Source organism: Leucopleurus acutus (genome assembly GCF_964270905.1).
Source record: "Leucopleurus acutus genome assembly, chromosome: 8".
Classification (NCBI taxonomy): domain Eukaryota; kingdom Metazoa; phylum Chordata; class Mammalia; order Artiodactyla; family Delphinidae; genus Leucopleurus; species Leucopleurus acutus.
This window is the reverse complement of record NC_139151.1, coordinates 54837536-54859386: the sequence shown is the minus strand read 5'-3', so window position 1 is coordinate 54859386 and position 21851 is coordinate 54837536. Positions and strand designations below refer to the sequence as shown.

At 37.9% G+C, this 21851-nt stretch overlaps 2 protein-coding genes across 2 annotated transcripts in view; one reads left to right on the top strand and one right to left on the bottom strand.

Annotated features, from left to right (window-relative positions):
* Positions 1–8049: 8049 nt before the first annotated feature.
* On the top strand, positions 8050–20934 carry AQP11 (aquaporin 11; the record flags this gene model as incomplete). Its single annotated transcript, XM_082845624.1, has 3 exons — positions 8050–8668; positions 15999–16115; positions 19472–20934. 3 exons carry the CDS (start codon positions 8050–8052, stop codon positions 19549–19551), a joined length of 816 nt encoding a protein of 271 aa, XP_082701750.1. The 3' UTR covers positions 19552–20934.
* The window catches only part of CLNS1A (chloride nucleotide-sensitive channel 1A), a 33589-nt gene continuing 27232 nt past the window's right edge, over positions 15495–21851 (bottom strand). Inside the window, exon 7 of the mRNA XM_082845626.1 lies at positions 15495–15691. The gene's annotated coding sequence lies outside the window, so the exon portion shown is untranslated. The remainder of the gene's footprint in view (positions 15692–21851) is intronic.

The window sequence follows — 21851 nt, the reverse complement described above, 5'->3', positions numbered from 1 at the left end:
TAATCCTCAAAACTGTCAAGGTCTGCAAGTCAAGGAGGGACTGAGGAACTTTTCCAGACTGAAGGAGATTAATGAGACATAATGAGTAAATGCAATGCATGATTCTGAACTGAATCCTTTTACTATAAAGGACAGTGCTGGGACTATTGGCCAAACTTGAATGGAGTCTAAGGGATAGATGGTAGAAATGTAAACAATGTTAATTTTCTGATTTAGTTGATCTTATTGCGGTTACATAGGAGTATGTTGTTTGAGGAAATAAACATTAAAATATTTAGGTTAGTGGGACATCATAATAACATCAGCAACTTGCTTTCAAATGGTTCAGGAAAAAACAGTTCTTTGTATATACTTGCAACTTTTCTGTAAGCTTGACATAGTTACAAAATAGTTTTTTTAATGTAATGACTCAGATCTCTTCCCTAACATTCAGAGTTTTAAAGTTTCTGTCCCTGATAACATCAAGCCGAAGGAATTGCCTTGACAATCTCTTAAACATCCCATCTCCCTCTCTGTTTACAGATGCCACTGCAACGTAATTCTAAATTTTGGTGAGGTTTTCTTCCACCTTCATTTCTCTTTATCTTATGTGAGGCCTCAGTGCAAAATTCATCATTATATAACTTTCATCTGCTTGAACTCCATTTCTATATATTAGCCTTTATTAAGCAATAACTATGTGCTGGCCATGTACTAAGTACTTTTTAGTACTTAACCAGTATAGCATTATCTCATTTAACCTTGATGTCTTGCTACTTCCCTCTTCACACCCCAGCCTAGAGTAGTACCCTGACCACCCTGGGCTTTCTCTCTGGGATTTTACAAACTGCACTGGCTCTGTCTCTCTTTCCTTTCTCTTGACCTTTTAGTTCCTACTTATCCTAAAGGGATCAGCTAGAATGACTCTTTTTCCAAGGAGCCTTCCCTTAAGTCTGAGTAGGACGCCCTTCCCTGTGCTCCTACAGAGTAATGTCCTCTTTTAACCACAGTAGTTTTACACTATATTTTAGTTTTTCTTCTCTCTTTTGTTCCCTCTTGTAAGGTAGGTAAAATCAAGGACTACATCTTCACTGTTATTTCACCAAAGCTAACAGGGTATGTTACACTGAGTAGGTCCTCAAAAAAAAAACACTTATTGAGTGAATAACTGTAAGCAAGGGAGGCTAGATGACTGGTCTCTATTGAGGGTCACCTTGATGAATCCACCATAGTCTAGGGTTATTTCTCAGTGTTGCAGGTCTGAAAACATAAGTGGATCAATATCCAGAGTTGAGCTCTCTCTTCTCCTAAAGTTAAACTTTATCACACTAACAAAATCCAATAAAGGCCTAAAGGAATCAATGAAAAGGGGCTCTCACTGACCTAACGTAGAAATAATAAATAGCATATCAGAAATAATAATGATTAAATGTATTGAAACATATCAAATATATAAAAATCCATGAGTTCATCATGGTAACAAGGTAACTAGTCATAATTAAAGGCTGCTGGGGCACTAACTCATTCTGAATATTAATAAAGGATATCGATTAAATCCTGGATTTCCTTTACAAACTGAATTTTAGAGTGACCAAATTGTTACTACGGGAAAATTCTTCTTTATAGAAGAAATTCAGCTGATAAAGGAAAAGGAATGAGGGATTCAGAAAATCACCAATTTTCAACCCCTAATAAGTTAATAGAGCTATGAAAATAATGGATACTAAAAAGTGGAAGACTGATGGTATATATATATTTTTTTTTTTCTTTTTTTTTTTTTTGCGGTACGCGTACCTCTCACTGTTGTGGCCTCTCCCATTGCGGAGCACAGGCTCTGGATGCGCAGGCTCAGCGGCCATGGCTCACGGGCCCAGCCGCGCCGCAGCATATGGGATCTTCCCGGACCGGGGCACGAACCCGTGTCCCCTGCATCGGCAGGCGGACTCTCAACCACTGCGCCACCAGGGAAGCCCTGATGGTATATTTATAGACCACTTGATCAATCTTAGTATTACCAAAAGTAGAACTATACATTATATGCCTTAAGTACACAGTGACACTTATGAAGTATTTTGCCTTAAAAAAAATAGAAAAGAAAGAAACTAAACTTAATTAAACATTTAAATGTAGCTACCAGTTTGAAGGAAATGCAAGGGATAGAGGAAAAAGTTAAATGACACCATGTAGAAGCAGTCAGCCAAATCCAGAATGTGGGACATTTTACAGAACAAATGACTTGGTTTCTCCAATAAATCAACAACATAGACTAAAGAAAACTAAGAGGTGCAATAATTTTTAAAGAATGGGTTTTGTTTGGATCTTAAACCAAAAGACATGTTTTTAGTCAATTGGAGAAATGTGAATTTGGACTGGGTATTAAATGATATTTAGAAAGTATCGTTAATTTGTTACATGGGACAGTAACATAGTGTTTACATTTTTTAAAAAATATCTTTATCAATTAGGGATGCAGCCTAAAGTATTTATGTGTAAAATGACATTTCAGTCAGGTTTCTAGCAGAAAACAGTAGCAATCAAATCAGGTAATTTAAAGAGAATTTAATAAAAAGGATCCTTTTCAAAGATGCAGGAAGACTGTAGGGAAACTAGAAGGGATAACCCAGTACCCCTGGACTAGTAATAACAACTGTTAACACCCCTAGGCCTAGGGGTGAGGAAAGGGTGTGGTTATCAGAACCCAGAGACAGAGAAGTCTTGTGACAAGAATTTGTGACATTTGGTTGAAGGATACACCTGGCTGCCACAAACCCTCAGAAAGGGAGCCAGAAGAATAGTACCTCAAGGTATTAAGCTCCTGGTGATACTATCCATTAGCAGAACCCAACTAGATGATATTGGATAAGGAAGTCCTTATGCTATTGGGTAATGCAGTCCTTATCTGCATTCTATACAGATAAGCCTCAAGGGAATCAGAGCAGGGAAGAGAGGCAGAGAAAGAGTGGACTGGGAGGGGGACACAAGAGATATCTAGGAAAAATGACAAGATGTATAGAATTTGCTTTAAAATACTCCAGCCTCCTCCCCACCAAAACTGAATAAATGAAACAAAATTGGCAAAGTATCGATAATCATTGAATAGTATATATAGTGAAAACTATATAGGAATTTACTATATATTCCCTCTGCTTTTGTATGTTAGAAAATTCTTATAATTAAAAGTTAAAAAAATGACTTAGTCCCTTAAGCATGAACTGAAATATCATTCAATTATTTAACGTAAATCATATTCTTTCCTGATAGTTGAAATTCTTGCATCCTCTCTCCAAGGCTTCTTTTTCGTGGTATTAAGAAGCATGCGCCAATGTTCACTGCAGCACTATTTACAATAGCCAGGTCATGGAAGCAACCTAAATGCACATCAACAGATGAATGGATAAAGAAGATGTGGTACATATATATACAATGGAATATTACTCAGCCATAAAAAGGAACGAAATTGGGCCATTTGTAGAGACATGGATGGACCTAGAAACTGTCATACAGAGTGACGTAAGTCAGAAAGAGAAAAACAAACACCATATAGTAACATATATATGTGGAATCTAGAAAAAATGGTACAGATGAACCAGTTTGCAAGGCAGAAATAGAGACACAGATGTAGAGAACAAACGTATGGACACCAAGGGGGAAGTGGGGCAGTGGTGGTGGTGGTGTGATGAATTGGAAGATTGGGATTGACATGTCTACACTAATATGTATAAAATAGATAACTAATAAGAACCTTATTAGTTCTTATTAATTAATAAGAAATTAATTAATTAAACTAAATTAAATTAATTAAATTAAATTAATTTAAATTTAATTAAATTAATTAAAACTAAAAAATTAATTAAATAAAATTCAGAAAAAAAGAAGCATGGGCAGTCAAATTAGTACATAACATGAAATCGGAGCAAAAGGAAAAAGACAATCTAGAGGGCTTTTTCAAACAAGTCAACTTCTGTAAAAATCTGATCTTATCCATTATATGTTGATTCAGTTAGTCCAAATTTAAAGCATTGGTGATGCCTTAAAATAATTTTAATTTATCTGCACTCTTCTTCTTCCACCATATTAAATGATATCTTCTCTATTTTTTTTTAATCCTCTCTTGACCTATGTAAAGCAAGGCTAATAATATCCAATGTTTGGCACAAAATAGTGCTCAATAAATATCACATATTATTATAAGATTGTGTTATTGAGGCAGACTGTGTCTTATTAATGTCTGTGGCTCAACAAATATTTTTTTTAACTGAAATTAGAATTAACAGGAAGATAGGGAATTCCTTGGCAGTCCAGTGGTTAGGACACGGTGCTTTCACTGATGGGCCCAGATTCAATCCTTGGTTGGGGAACTAAGATCCCAAGCAAGCAGCATGGCACAGCCAAAAAGATAAGGAAGGAAGGGAGGGAGGAAGGGAGGGAGGGAGGGAGGAAAGAAAGAAAGGAAGGAAGGAAGGGAGGGAGGAAGGAAGGAAGGAAGGAAGGAAGGAAGGAAACATATTACTGAGATAGAAGCAAAAAGTTCTCACAAAAATTTAACTGATTATATGTGACAGAGCACTAGATAAGTATCTTCCATTTTAGGATCCACTGATTGCTATGGACCTGTTTAAAGTTACAGTTTGGGTTTCCTCTCCACATAGGAAGCAGTGTATATAATAATAAGACATAACTGTTTCATATTATATTTAAATAATTCATGGCAAAGATTATAGAGACAGTCGCATTATAAATTTAGGACTTCATTTCTAAGAATCACCACTCAAAATAACTGATAATTTGTGATGGCTACACAACTCTGTGAATATAATAAAACCACTAAATTGTACACTTTAAAAGGGTGAATTTTATGGTATGTGAATTACATCTCAATAAACATTTGTAATAACTCTTTACAAAGCACTTCATCTGTATTCTCATTCGATCTTCACAACAAAACCCTAAATTAGTTATTTACCATAATATTATGATGAGGAAACTGAAGCTCAGAGAAGTTTAATGATTTAGCAATTTCCTCAAGATCTCACAGTAAGCATGGCGTAAGATGCAAACCCTCATTTTCAAATGCTAAATCCAGTGCTTTCACCAAACCTAGTATTATGTACTTCCTGCCTCACAGAAACAGGATATCTCTGAAATGCACAGAAGCAAAGTGGTTAAAATGGGGCCAACATTGCTGAGGAAGCCAGACTCTTCTAATCTTCCAACCTATGGAAGAGTCGTTCTTCCTCATGAAGACACTGGTCTTAGAACTGGAATTTTGAGATCTGGGTTTGCAAGATGCAGCTCTGTCACCCATACCAACAAACATTTATGTTGAAGGAAATGGGGTGGATTAATTAGTGATTTCTTGTTTCTGAAAACAGAGATTCATGTGATGTGAAATAATCACAAGTAATTAATTGGGTTTATTTTGCCCTTGTTCTTTAATTGAAAGAATTACCAAAATCCTTTTAATGACAATGTATATTATAATGTTATTAAAATTTCTAATCGAAGTCCAAAAGGCTAGTTTTCTACATGGCTTGTGCTAGTAAAAGTGAATTATCAGCAGAGCAGTAAACAAAATATATTCACATTAATGAAAACTCAAGTGACTTCTAGTAAAGGGGAGCGATAAAAGCGTTACACTCACAGGATTGATTTAAAAGCAACCTCTTTCAACAGCAGTGAGCAAACAATAGTTTTAATTTACTCTAAATTCTTTCCTGATCAGGCACCAACACAGGAAAGAGGAAAGGCCTTCATCTTTCTACATAGTTGTGTGTTTTCTGAAAAAATTTATATTTTTTAATTCAGAGAATACCTACTGGCACCACAGAAAACTTGGGAGTTAAGAAGAGAACTTTCATTAGTTATTAGACGGCTTCCCTGGTGGCGCAGTGGTTGAGAGTCCGCCTGCCGATGCAGGGAACACGGGTTCGTGCCCCGGAAGATCCCACATGCCGCGGAGCGGTTGGGCCCATGAGCCACGGCCGCTGAGCCTGCGCGCCCGGAGCCCGTGCTCTGCAACGGGAGAGGCCACAACAGTGAGAGGCCCGCGTAACCGCAAAAAAAAAAAAAAAAAAAAAAAAAAAAAGCTCTTTCATTAGTTATTAGAGGACAAATTGAGACTGGGAAGGAAAGCTGAGGAGAATCAGCAAGAATGACAGGGACGGAGTAAAGGGACAAAGTAGGTAATTAAATAGTTAATCCCACTAAAGGGACTGTAAGTAAAGAAAAAATATGTGAGACCTCTATAAGTTAATGATCACTCAAGAAAGGAGGTCTGCTTAACCACGAAACCAAGCAGGCTTGCATAGCAACCGAAGCAGGAGACATGACCCAAAACAATAAAACAATGGTGGCATGAGACTCACATCCTGCCCAGTGAACTCGGTAAGTTAATGACCCCTAGGACATACTCTCTGCACACATAAAAAACAATACTTTATGGAAAAGTGACATTTCAAAGTGAAAGACCCTCACTGTACTGAGACCTGAAATAATTTTTCCATAGTGCCATGACAGTCCTGGCTTGACCATGTAGGGACAAGAAAACTCCCCTGCCCAACCTGCAGGAGGAGGTGATGATGGAAGCTTGACGTCTACTGAAGAATGAGGAAGAAGGCGGTTTTTCCCCCCCTCCCCACTTTTCCTTTGATTATAAAACTGTAGCCCACTAAGTTCTCAGGGCACAGCATCCTTTCGCCTGCCCACTTGTAAGCCTCACAAGCATCCTATTCTAATAAATCACTTCTTATCTACCACTTCGCCTCTGGCTGAATTCTCTCCGTGCCGAGACATAAAGGACCCGAGCTCCTTGGAGCCCCCCCAGAGATGCCACCTAGTGGTGTCAAGAACACCTTCCAAGCGCTCTATCACTTGAAGCTCGGGCTAATTATTCCTCTCATTTTAGCTCTTCTCTCACTTCTCTCCAGCCCTCAGAAATGTGGACTTGTGTTTCAGCAGAGCCCAGGGGAGGCAGAACTGAGGCTGGAGAGTGCTAAGGAATTTGCACCCCTCTCCCCCAACTAAACCATGACACCCATTCCATTGGCAGAAAACCACGACAGGTGCAAGGTCTGAGGAATCTCAGACATTCCCTCCCAGCTGCACCCACAAAGGGCCGCCCAAGGTGGGCGAGCTGTTGGGAGTGGGGGGCGGTGGCAAGACGTGCTCTTTCAACTTCAGCCTAGCACTTCTTGAACACTTCCTGTCTGCCAGGCTCTGTGCTACTTGCCTTCCATGCTTTTTTAAAACAAATCGATGAGGTGGGTCGTCTGATCCACAACTCTACGAGGTAAACGTCACAGGCAGGTGAAAAAAACTAAGGCTCAAGGAAACCCAGCTGCCTGCCCTTCTTCACACAGGTCAAGCCCTGGTTCGCTCTGAAATCTACTCCCCGCAAACCACCACCCAGCCCCACCCCCGACCTCCGCGCTGCACCTCCGTCACTTCCCGTCTTCTCAGTCGCCCCATAAATTAAAAACGAGGTGGTTGGCCGAGATGAGCTTTAGCGGTCTTTCCAGCTCGCCGGCTTTACAGTTTTAGGAGCGGGGAAGGAAAACCCCTCAAGGTTCCCACGTCAAGGCACCTGTCCAAGCGCAAGGGGCGCGCGCCCTCCCGCTTAGCACTGGGAGAAGCGCGCCCGGCGTCGCCAGGGGTCCGGCGGTCCCAAGTCTAGCCTCTCGCAAAGGCGCGCGGGCCGCCGCGCGCATGCGCAATGGCCTCCGGACGCGCGCCTTCCCTCCACTCCCTGCCCCACCCGCGCCTGCTTCCAGTTCCTGAGGGAAGCGGCGAGGGCGTGCGCTTGTCCGGCTCCTGCTGACCTTTGGCCCCTCAGCCCGTGCCCTCACAGAGCTGTCCTCGTCGCCCCTCCTCCCCGGCTCTGGTAACAACACCCTAGCTCAGAGCCGGGGAGGGGAGGAGCCTTTCGCGTAGCGCCCCCGGTGCCTCCAGTAAGCCTAGAGTCGGCCCGCCCCGAGGGGCGTGAGGGGGCGGGCCTGAGGACTTAGGACTCCGGCCCATAGACCGCCTCCTGCCGAGCCAGAGCAGGCTTCCCAGTCTGGTGTTGAGAGAGCCATGACGGCGCTGCGGGGGCTCTGGCCCGAGATGCAGGACACCTGTATCTCGCTGGGGCTGATGCTGTCGATCGTGCTGTTCATGGGGCTGGCCCGCGTGGTCACCCGGCAGCAGCTGAACAGGCCCACTGCCCACGCCTTCGTCTTGGAGTTTCTGGCCACGTTCCAGCTCTGCTTCTGCACCCATGAGCTGCAACTGCTGAGCGAGCAGGAACCCCTGCACCCCACCTGGCCGCTGACGCTAACCTACTTCTTCTCGTTGGTGCATGGCCTGACTCTGGTGGGCACCTCAAGCAACCCGTGCGGCGTGATGATGCAGATGATGCTGGGGGGAATGTCCGCTGAGACGGGTGCGATGAGGCTGTTAGCTCAGCTGATTGGTGCCCTGTGCAGCAGGTACTGCATGGGCGCCCTGTGGAGCCTGGGACTGACCAAGTATCACGTCAGCGAGAGGAGCCTCGCTTGCAGGAATCCCATCCAAGTGGACTTGCCCAAAGCGGTCATCATAGAGGCCGTCTCCTCCTTTATCTTCCACAGCGCTTTGCTGCACTTCCAGGAGGTCCGAACCAAGCTTCGTATCCACCTGCTGTCAGCACTCATCACCTTTTTGGTCTATGCAGGTTTGTTATTCCCACAAAACACTTGGCATGTCCGGAGCTTCTATAACTTGAGGCTCTAAGTTCTTTGCCAAGATACATTTTAAACCATTATGCCTCTGTGAAGTCAATATTGGTATCTCCGTAATTCTAATCATTTTGCAGCTCATCCTTTACCGATAGGGTCGAAATATTGATCCTCCATTCAGTGCTTTTTTTTTTTTTTAACACCCAGAGAAAGCCACTTCTGTGCTGAAACTGAGATCATGTGAGATATTGCCAAGGGTTCAAATATCCTACAAAGGGATTGTTGTAATGGTAGAAAGGAAAGATAACATCAGCTACCTCTTGCCAACTTGGTATAGATCCTTTCTGAGACTCTCACTGAAACATGATCCTGGGTGTCAAAAGTTCCTTCCAATTTAAAGCACAAGCTACCTGATTGGTTAGTAGTAAGAGTGGGAAGTAGAAATTCTGTAGTTCTATTTCTTAGTTCTTTTTCTACAAAATTACTTAATATCATTTATCTCCTTAATAATTCATCTTGAGTTATAAGTGAATTTTTAATGGCCTATCAAGAAAGATGTTTTAAAATCAGAACGTGCTTGAAATCAAAGACGCTTTTTAAAAACTAATAATTCTTGAGAATCTGTTGATTTCTTGTAAACCATTTGTTCACCTTGACAGATCTCAGATTCAGTGGATAATCTGAATATTCCAAATGGGACAAGAAAATCCAAAAAACAAAAGTTTGATGATGAAGTGTGTTATTTTAAATGATCACGACAAAATATTTCATTAGGACTATATCTGAATTCTAAGATGTTTTGGAGGCAGGAATCTAATAAAAGGAATTAGTAAGAATCAGTCTTCTGCCCACTGAAAGGGAAACTATGAGTAGACGCAAACCTCAAGATAAGGAATTTTAAACATATGCTCGACTTCCTAGGTAGAAATGAAAGAATTTCCAATCCATTTCAACTTCTTTAGATCTAGTACCATTTTTTTTGTAGAGGCAGATGGAAGTAAATGGTATAGGAGAGAAGGAAGGATTTATGCATATCTGAGGGGTTGGTGAGTAGTTGTTTATTAAAGTTTTAGGTTTGGGCCAAAGCAGAAACATCCCTTGAAAAAAGTTATGCCACAATTTAGCTCTGTACTTATATAATTAGAAGTGGTAAACATTTAAAAGTTGTTTTAAGTTAATAAATTGTTATACACAGTTCCTCCTCCCTCTCTTGATTATCTTTAAATTGGTATTCTTCCTATTTTTGTACTTTTAATACATATTTATGATTTCATAATAATACTGTATATATTAGCCAATACCTATTTTATAAGTGACAAAGATTTTGAGAGAAGAGAAACAAGATAATAATTGAAGTTATACATAAATATAAGGAGAGTTATTAGAAAGAACCCATAAAATAACAATTTAAGGTGTCCAAAAACACTGCTCTTTTTCTTCCCCTCACACTATTGACATCGACATTGCTGAAATGAGGATACTAATTGGTAGGGGAGGAGGAGAGAGTGAAGGGATCACTACAGCAGTGGTTCTCAACATTCTCTCTGCATTACAGTCACCTAGGGAGTGTCTTAAACATACCCATATCTGGGTGCCAAGATTAAGATTTAATTGCTGTGGGAAGGGGCCTAGGCAATAGTAGATTTAAAATTTTCCCAGGTGATCCCAATATGAACCACTGCTCCAGTCTAGACTTCGCTGGCCATTTCAGTAGCCACTAGTCACATATGGTTATTTAGGTATAAATCAACTAAAATTAAATATTTACTTCTTCAGTTGCTATAGCCACATTTCAAGTACTCAACAGCCATATGTGGCTAGTGGGTACAATATTGGGCAGTGCTGGAGGCTGTTTGCAGGGACAGAACCTAACAATTATTTAGCACTGTTACAAAAATTGATACCCTATTATGATCTTCCTTTTCTGCCAATATAAGGGAGATAAGAATATTCATTGGGCAACATGCCAAACATGTAGGAAATTTATATGAGTTATCCTAGTTAATCCTTACAGCAACCCACTGATGAATACATTATTCCCATTTTTATGTAAGTGAGGCTCAGAAAAGTGAAATGACCTGTCCAAGGTCACACAGCTAGAATGTGCCGGAACCATGGTTTAAACTGACACTAAAGCTTATACTCATTTCATTATCAGCATTTCTACAGCATATTCCTCAAAAGTAACAAAAATATATACATACAATTGAATATTGTTCAGCCATGAAAAGGAATGAAGTTCTGATACATACTACGATAGGAATGAACCTTGAAAACATTATGCTAAGCAAAATAAGCCAGACACAAAGGGACAAATGTTATATGACTCCACTTACATGAAATATTCAGAATAGGCAAATTCATAGAGTCAGAAAGTAGAATAGAGGTTACCATGGGCTGGGTAGCAGGGAGGAATAGGGACTTTTTGTTTAATGGGTACAGAGTTTCTGTTTGGGGTGATGGAAAAGTTTTGGAAATAGTGGTGATGATTGAACATTGTGACTGTAATTAATGCCATGAATATACACTTTTAAATGGTTAAAATGGCATATTTTATGTTATGTATATTTTAGCATAACTTAAAAAAATTTAAGTCACAAAAGGATTCTGTTGCTAAGTAAATTTGGCAAACACTGGATTAAACAGATTTTCTAATTTAAGACTTCACAGAGCCTTTACTATGCGACTGTTTATTGTGAAACTCCAACAAGAGAAGCATGTGGAACACAGTTTTTCAAACTTATGGAATCCTTTTGTCTAGGAGTGTGCAGCAGAAGAGAACATACTTTGGGAAGTGCTGCACGAAGCCATGTCACTCCCCATTGTTTCTATGGATATAAGTCATAACTTTAGATCAGTTATTCTAAATAGAGTGAACTGTTTGGGGACTAGCTGAGTGTGTGTCTTACCAGGCAGAGGTGAGGCTTTTGTAGGAAGGAGTTAAGAATGGATAGGGAAGGAAAGTCAGGGGAAGCATCTGCTAAATCAGGCATCGTTACAAGTTACTTTGATATGTCTTTTTTTTTTTTTTTTAAACTTCTAAGATACTATTAGTACTGGTTTGGCTAAGTTGCATGCTGGGATATTTCTTTAATCACTTGCATTTTGAGGACACTAATACAGGTCACATCAAAAGAACTGATCATTTAAGATTACAGAACATAACTGTCCAGCAGCATAGCCACAGGCTCCTTGGATAGCCAATGATCAAGCGTCTGATTGTGTAGTTATTGATTTAGCACCCTGCACTTTGATGTGCAGATGGAGGCCACTGATGTCATTACCACTTATCATGTATTTATTGACTTCCCAAATAAAGTAAAAAAACCTGTGATTTATTAACATATTAAAGCTATAAAACTATTAATGCAAATTTCAAGCAAATTTTCCTTAATTTAGGTTTTGGGAGAATTTGGTTCAATGACCAGGGTAAGAGAGAACTGCATTCATTTTTAAATTAATTACATATTGGGAAAAAAATCTGTTATTTTAGATATTCAAATAGGCTGTCTTTATTACTGTACCCTGTTCATTTCCTTTGTAGAATTTTTAAATTATATACTTGTTTTCTGATGTAATGCCTGTCTTCCTCCACCAGACAGTAAGCTTTATGAGTACAGAGACTAAAATTGTTTTATTCATTATAAGTTATAACTAGGACTTAGCATGGTGTCACCTGTTACACATAATTACTCATTATTTTTAGAATGAGTGAATGAATTAGCAAATACTCTATTCATTTAAAAATAGAAAGAAGTAATACATATCTGGGTATTCCATATTTTGTCTAAGAGCTTTCAAAATAAGCCTAATATATTGTTTGAAGTAACTGCATTTTTACTTCATTTCATTACTCCATTCAGGAGGTTTTTGTATCCTTCTAAGTCACGAAGAATTTGGGTAAGATTATTTGTCAAAGGAGAAGGGAACTAAGTCCTTTACATATGTTTATTTTTAATACAATAACCATATGAAATAGGTGTCAATTTACAAATGAAAAACAGCTTCAAACGAAGGTCCAAAACTTTTTTTTTTTAATCATGCCAGTATAATATAGTGGTTAAGCACACAGCCTTGGAGTTGGACTGTGTCCATAGGAGAGATAACTTAATTTAGGTCTCAGTTTCCTCATCTTTAAAATGGAGAATAATACTACCTATCTCTTCAGACTATGATGAAGAATAATGTATTCCAAGTTCTTCCCAAAGTAACTGGCACAAATGTTCTGGTCACTGGAAAGGCCTAGCTTCCATTATGAATTAGTTAATTGACATTCTAGCTTTTACGAGTCTTACATGATTTTAACTAGTGTCATTCTGTCACAGAGAATTTGATTCCCTTTAGGAGTACTGAGAAACATTAGTGCCTATAATTATCAGATTTGGGACTCAGTCTTTGTGGTAATTTCACCAAGGTCATACTGTCTTCTAAAACTCTTGGCAGTCAGCCAGCTGGATCTCCCTGTTGATACCTCTTCTTCAACATATGTTATGGCTTCTCCCCTCCAGACATCAATAAGTAGTAACTCATTTTTCAAAGCCATTTTCTGTAAGTTCTGTGCCTGATGGATGATTCTTACTTTTTAAATAATTCACATTTAATTACACAATACATGAATGTGTTATTTTTGTAAAAAATGGAAATATTACCAATGAGACTTTTGATTGCCATCCTTCATGCCTGTCCCCTCTCCTTCCCTGCCTACTTTCTCACCAGTGTAGTCCTCTGTGCGTGCATGTGTCCTTCCAAATTCTTATGTGCATTTATTATACGTATAGATAGGACCCTATAGAAACTATTATGTGTTCATGTTAACATGAAAGGTATCATACTTTACTTTCTGCAGTTTGCTTTTTTTAGTGGTGTGGTTCAATGCTATTATCTTGGAGATCTATATTAGTAAAGAGATTTCACTTATTTCAGTACTGAATGGTATTCCAAATTAATAACTAAGTTGTATATTTAGCTACCTTCTTCTGAATGGACATTTAGGTTTTTCCCAGTTCATTGCTACTATAAATAAACAACCTTATGTGTGTCTACTAGTATACAAGTACCAGTAGTTCTCTAGGACAGTGGTTTTCAATGCGACAGTTTTGCCCCCCGCTGCCCCAGGGGACTTTTGGCAATGTCTGGAGACATTTGTGGTTGTTACAAGGTGGGAGATGGATGTGCAACTGGCACCTAGTGGGTGAAGGCTAGGAATGCTGCTAAAAATCCTACAATGCAAAGGACAACTCCCAACAAAGAATTACCCAGTCTAAAACATCAAAGCCAATGCCACATTTTTGGGCCTTTTGTTGACACAATGGATGTCTGAATCAGTTAACTTATCCTTAAAATAACAGTAATTTATTATTTTTCATGACTTTGTGAATTAGATAGGAAATTCCTGAGATCATATAGCTGGACAGTTGGTATGTCTGGAAGAGCCAAGGTGCTTCACTCGTCCAGCAGTTGGTACCAACAGCCATCTAAGATGCCTCAGTTTTCTTCCCTGTGGCCTCTCATCCTCCAGCTCACTTACATGGTCAGGACATTGTTCCAAGAGAGTAAAAAGTGGAAACCGACGATGGCTTTATTGAGACCTGAACCTAGAATTCACTCAGCGTTGCTTCTCACATTCAGAATTCACATAGCATCACTTCTGCTGCATTCTATTTGTCATTGCAAGTTGCAAAGCCAATCCATATCCACGACAGGGGAATAGACTGTACCTCTGGGTAGGAGGAGCAGCTTCTACCAATTCTACCAGCAGAATTGGTGATGTAAGGGTTAGAAGGTAAGTGTGAAGTAGCTGGAGTTTTAGAATGGTATAAAACTGACTGACAGTGTTCTTAGACCTAATGGAGATACCAAAGACCTAATGGGAAAACTGAAGCAAACTAATTATGAGGGCAATGATTCAGTCTATTTTTATTGATAAATGCCGAAAAAAAATCACAGGTCACTTATATTATCACCGCACATATTATATTATAAAGATCTGTGTGAATCCTTATATTTTTATCCATGGTGTCCAGAACATAAGAACTCAATAATTTTTTGTGGAATTAAGCTGAAATGACCACATGCCAACCAAACAATTCTGTTGGCCCTCGGCAGTTGCAGGTTTAACATTCCAAGATTTGACTATTCAAGAGTGGTCCTGAAGGTCCATGATGTGATGTCATTTATAATTGCTGAGGCATAAATATGAATCATGCTGTGAGGCTGGTATGCTAAAAAGGACTCTTAGCCATGGAGTGAACTCAGTTCAGTGTCAACATCTTTACCTCCACACGGCTTCAATGTTTTCAGCCTATCAGGAGTGAAATCTCATTAGTGAAATCTTATGAAAGGGTCTCTTAATTTCCAAATTTACTTCAGTGCATTTTATAAAGACAATTAACATGCTATAGTGGCATATGTCCACGTAAAATTTGTGAAGATCTCCGGATCTGTAGCTGTGGCTGAGTCAGAGGCAGACAAGTGTGCCAAAGCTTCCACTTGGAACAACCACCAGAAATGTCTCTGTCTCAGGGATACAATTAGAATATGTTTTGAAAAGCTGAGCCACAGTTCAGGTGAGAACCACTGGACAGGCAGTCCAACCTCTTTTGCCTTTCCTTACTTGCTATGTAGCCAGAACTATAAGCTCCTGGGCCCCATCTCAGAGAGAGACCCTGTGCAGAGCTGGACCATGAATCCTGAAAAGTAGTCAACAGTTAGAATTTGTGCTTATCTTTCACGACTACTCAGTCACTTTTTTTTATTTTTAAAAATTTTGTAACCACTTTATTGAGGTATAATTCACATGCCACTCAGTCACTTCTTCAGGGCTCTGCTGCCAAGTAAAAATGGAGTCAATGATAATGCTGTGGTCCATTTTTTGTTTTCAAAGCAAAGGTACTTCTGCTCAAGAGGATCTTGGGGTATTGTACCCATTTTAAATGTACTTTCGTCTTATTTTTATTATTATTCACTCATTTAAGTTGATGAATGTTAAGAAGGGCAGCCAAATCTCCTGTTTTATAAAACTGTAAGAACAATAACAGAGCAGGTTAACTTTCAATGTGCATTTTATAATATACTATAGGAAAAGCATTGGATTAAAATTCTTAATGTCCTTTGTCCCCCCCACCCCCGCTTTTTTGCACCTGGCATATTGTAATCTATAATCTATTTTTATCCTCTATGCCAGGTGATTCTGCAAAGGAAGATTACAGAATAAGAATACTTAAATACCTAAAATGAAATAGTTACATTTAGTAATCCCTGTATTTCTAGTTGCAAGAAAATGTAAGATATATGGTTTGCTATCATTCTGTTTAAAATGTATTACAGGAGGAAGTCTAACAGGAGCTGTATTTAATCCAGCTTTGGCACTTTCACTACATTTCAAGTGTTTTGATGAAGCATTCCTTCAATTTTTTATAGTATATTGGCTGGCTCCTTCTTTAGGTAAGCATATTTGTATTTAATATAATTAAAAGATTAGAATATTTTAAATATGATATGGAATGTCACTGTAACATGTCAATTTCCAAAGCCAGAATAGGGACAGAAAAGAAAAAAGGTAGGAAATGTTATGCCTGAAGTAACATTTTATTTTGTGCAGTATCCTTTAAAACTGTTTTTATCTTCAAAGAAACAAATTACCTAGTTAAGGATAGTCAGTTTGAGGTCTGATACCACTTTAAGAAGCCCTCAGATATGAGGGCAAAAAAGTGAGGAGTAATTACTTCCTTTAAAAAATAATCTTTTTTCTTTGCTAAAGGAATTTGTTTTTTTCAAGTTTGTGAGCGCCAAATAAAATACTATTTAGTTCATTTGACTCATTTTACAGAAGGGCATCTCATGAAACAATGCAGAACTATAATAAATGTAGTTTTAAAATTTTCCACAAGTTGCATTCCTGTTATCTCTATCTGGATCAGATATGTAAAACTCCTCTTTTCAGGTAGGTCAAATAACATAAAGAAGTTATAAAATAACTGTAATCATGATATGCATTTCCTTATGTAAGTTATCAGCATTTCTTGATTTTGTTTAGTCATCTGTTTTAAGCCTGACTACAATTCATAACTATAAATGAATATGAGGATAGCTGGCCTTCTGTTAGTTCATCCTTCTTTTTATCCGGTTTGCATTTTGTTTCTTGTTGCTCATTTCTTTAAAAAAAAAAAGGGGGTGGGGAGGAGGGTACTTATAGGAGAGAACACAGGCATAACAGGTTTGAATAGCCATCATACTTCACTCCTTCCATTCCTTCCATTCGTTTCATTTAGGAATTTTCCTCACATTTAGTATCTATTATGCTCAGCAATATCTATAGGCCTAAACATGAAGAATATCAGAGAAAACCTGTATTTTAAAATGCTAATAATGGTAGCTTTTTCTCATCTATTGATTACTAGTATTTTCCAATAAGTTCTTTAAATTTTCTCTGCTCTTAATTTTTAAGAAGTAAAAAAGGTCACTGAAGTTCATGAAGAAGTTAAAAACATCACTAATTGGACTGGTCTACTGAAGTTTTTATATGGAAAAATTCTCTTAATATGTCTTATTTGAAATGAACATGTATTATTAACATTATATATTTGTTAATGTGCTCCAACTACAATTTTAACAGTAGGCCCATGATACTAAGGAATTATGTCATTCACTACTTGAAAAACAACTAAAAAGTAGGCCTTTCCAAAAGAATTTTAAAAGAAAAAAGAAACAGAAGTCATTGCCATTCTCTGTAAAAAGACCATGACTTTTTTAAACACATTTTCTAGCCTAAATCACTTGATAACTTCTTCCTGGAAGAACATACTGGAAAAAAGTCTCATGACAGATTAAAAAAAAAGGAGCAATTACTTCTGCCCCTTTAGCAAATATACAGACCAGAGAGTAGTAGGGTAGGAAAACAGAGTATATTCTCTTCCTGACAGTGTGGTGCAAACAGGAAGAGAACATTACTTGTTGCCGTTACCAAAACATTTTAAAGAACCACTTATCCAAAAAACAATCCAAATACGTAAATGAAAGACAAATACACTTTTATTTCTTTACTTCCTATCCAAGGGATCTTTTAAAAATGGGATTGGGATCAAACTTTTCTGCAATTATGTATGGCCCTAATTAGCCTGTTGAAAATATACATTCAAAGATTCTTCCTTTGTTAACCTAAGCTTTTTAACCTAGCTTTGTTAAGCTCTGTTAACCTAGCTTTTTGTAAACAGACCCAAATAAAATTTCTGTTCTAGTTTTTCATTTAAAGGGCCATGTTCCTATACTGCTTTCACAGGTTTGTGAATGAGAAACAATATAGAAATAATTCGATAGGTGTGGATAAAAGACATGTGACTAAATGGCAGTTTTTAGAATACTGAATTCTGGCTTGCCACTGACTTTTGTCATACACTGAAATTACATTCCCATTGGGAAAAGGAATGGCCTCAAATGAAATAAGGTCACTATTAAACTCAAAGAAGGATAAGAAAAATAAATTTTATTTTTACAAGAGTCATTCAAAGAGCTAAGTAAGAGATGAGGAGTCAAAGCAAACAAACACTAGGCAGTGCCACAGAGTGCGACAGAGGAGCGTAATTGCAAGATACCTATCTTCTTTCCCTTCTTGACCAAGCAGGGAGCACACTATTCTTGGAAGACATGGTCCTTGTTCTTTCTTGTTTCTCTTCATAGCGGAGATAATTATAATTCCTTTAATGGGCCCTGCCATCTTCCCCAATTAATAAAATGTTAGAAATGTGACTATAAGAATGTATATAGAATTAATTCTCTAGCTTACACATTTCATATAATAAAAATTTGCAAATTCTATTTGCTTCTATGAAACTGCAACTCCATTTTTAGAAAGTTTTAAATGTAATGTCTTATTTTCTAGCTCTGACTTTATAAAGAAAATGTCAAATTTTGTGGATTTATTAACAGACTGTTTCTGACTTTTAAAAAAATCTAAAGCCTTTGTTTGCAAATCAGATTCATCTTTCAAAAATATGTTAAGCTATCCAAATGCTAGTCAAACCTTAAGGTTTCCTCTTGTTAGCAAACAGGAGTAAACTATCAAATCTGCATGTGACAAAAACACATTCTTAATCTAAGTTTAAACTGATTTAGAGCTTTAAGCCTACATACCTTCAGATAAAAACATTAACCACTGCAGACTTCTCTGTTAGACAGTGATTTGAGTCCTGTGCCTAAATCTCCTCTGTCCCTATTTCCCACTGAAAAATTTTAAATCTTAAAAAATGGTTTTTAAAAAAATCACACTGTTTACATATATATACATATATATATATATGCTAGTTTAGATTTATCTGGCATGACCTCAAAAATGAAGATTTGCTAATGTGATTTTTTTAAAAACATATTTATATTTAAGATTTAAAACGTCAACTGAAGTTTTCTTTCAGATACTCTGCTTATTAATACAGCTCTAAAAGCTATTAATCGTTGAGACTAAAATGGAGACACAAGTCCAGAGTTTCTCACTCAGCAAGTCAGTAATGAAGCCAGAACTAGAACTCCAGATCTATTTTATTTATCCTTTGAATTCATTGTTTAGATCCTATTGGTTTTTCCAAGTACATACTGTTTTTAAGGATTCATCGTTGAAGAAAAATAATGTGAGAATATTATATTTTAAAATACCTACATGCTTCATGTAGAACTGATGTAGCTAATTCTCTTAAACATAGCTCTACAAATCTCTAGGTATGTAACTGTATATAATCTTAAATTATAACCACTGAATGATTATGAACTTCCTTAGGGATTGTTTTGTTTTTACTGTATTTTTCTTTCAGGTATATTGCTGATGATTTTGATGTTCAGTTTTTTCCTTCCATGGCTGTATAACAACCACACAATTAATAAAAAGGAGTAACTATTCTAAAAGACTCAGACTAAGTTTCAGGACAGTCAAGATGGATGTGATAAAGATTTTATCACCTAATATTCACACACTGGCTGCACTGGATTCGTCAATGTTATCTTCCTTTGAAGAAACTGCCTTAGAGTTTTCATCACTGGGACTTAAAAAAAATTACTGTGAAAATGAGGTATCCTGTGTTTTTCAGTTAAGACTTGTTCTTTTAAGCGTGTATTAAATGCTGCTAGAAAAGACTCTTTAAATATAAATCTCAAGTGATAATTGTTAATTTTGATGAAAAAGAAATTGAGTACAGGGTGAGAAGGGAAGGGAAGGGAAGGGAAGGTGATGGTAGGACCAAGAAAGAATACGTGTATCATGTGTCACCTGAATGAACAAGATTTTTAACCAAAGTTCAAACAGTCATGCTTACAAAACTGGAGAGAGGATACTTTTCAGCCACTACCTCACACAGTGATACCATCAGCAGTGTCATCTTTCAATAGGAAAGTTGCTTTTGGAAGTAGATTATATACCTACTCATACTCAAGGGGGTTCCTGAATTTTAAATATATTCTAATCTAAAATATTTTCTCTAAATAGACAATCTCACTAGCTTTAGGCAAACTGTCATTCTTTAGTAGAATAAAGCACTCATACAAGGTGTAAGCTTTTCACATTCTCATCGGACTAAACAGCTACCTTATGAAGTAGGCAGGGCATGTATTTTTAATCTCCAGTTTACAGATAAGGAAAGGAAGTCTAGAAGGGGGTTTACTGCTTTGCCCAAGGTCAAATACAGCCAAATACCATCTTTAAACTTCTACTTCAATACAAAAAAATATTCTCCGTCATCATTAAGACTAAAGAAAAATTGAAGATTTTAAAGAAACATTAAATACTTTATAATGTTACAATCTGTTTAGGAATTAACAGCGGGTTTTTTTAGGCTTAAAGAACCTTCAAGTTTTCCTCTATTAGAAGCTTTCTTTTATTGTATGTCTACTTTTTATTAAAAGTTCAGATGATAAAAGGTTAAGTATGTTTCTCTTCAAAGGAATTCCATTATCAGAGTTAAAACTGAAAGCAAAAAAAAAAGCGGGGTGGGGGGCGAAATAAGATCTGTTTGAGTAATAATCAATTAAGCAACTGATAAACTGCCAGGTGATCTAAGTGCTGCTTGGTGATCAGCCTGTGATAGTCACTCCCTTTACACCTGCAGACTGAACCAGACTGCTGCAGGCTACCCAACAAGGCAGCAAGTTTGACAGTCATGGACTTTGACTCTTGAACTTAGGAATACATACCGTAGTATTTTCTATTTTAAAAAGCAGAGTTCATAAAATTGCAACAATGGCTAAATGCAGTCTCTGACTTGTTTTATTTGGCCTGCACAGTATTTAAAACAAAATAACAAGCTAGTTATTTTAAGCTTTTAAACCACACAAAAATCCATAGTTCTAGCTTCTCTTGAAAAAAATCAAAAGATCAGTCAATATTAGGCCTGACTTCTGCTATTACAAGCACACAAAATGACTGGTCCCTTTAAAATAGTCCCTTTGCCACTCCCTATGTCTCTTCCAAACATGAAGCTGAATTTCACTTATTTCATGGCTGTTTTTCTTATAGGAATTTTTTTTTATTCATGTCTCTTTATCATGAGACTGTGGTTTAAGAAAATTGAGTATTAATTTGTGAAAATGCCCAGCCCTCTAAACTGCACTTGTCAGAATTAGAGGTTGTGACTTCTGATGACACGGCTTCCCCTGCAGCCCTCTCAAATGGTAGCTTAGCTGTTTTCTCTATCACACCTCTTGATACCACTGGGCCTGGAGATGGAACAGGTCCCTTTCTCCTCATCTATTCTCTGCTCCCCCCATTAAAAACATGTCATCAGACCATGCCACCTTCTACCTGGGTACTACTTATTGCAGTTATCTACTGTACAGTCCCCTCAATTCCCTCTTGATCCTTTAGGAATTTAGTTCCTGTCTCACTCTCACTCTCCACAACACTACTCCAGCTGTATTTGTTGGTGATTTCAATACTTACAAAGACGATCCTTCAGTATCTTGGCCTCCAGGTCATTGGCTGAACTTGAAAGGCTCTTCAATAATTTTTCCCTTCTCTTCTGCCTCAACTACAACTTTGGTTATAACCTTGAGCTTGTCATTACCAATAACTCAAACTCTTCTCTGATCTCAAATACCTCATTCCCCAACCACTAACCCCTCTCTCCAGCTCACTCGCCCTACTATCTCATCTCCAATGATCCTCTGAACCCCCATGGGGAACTTCTGTCCACCGATACCACC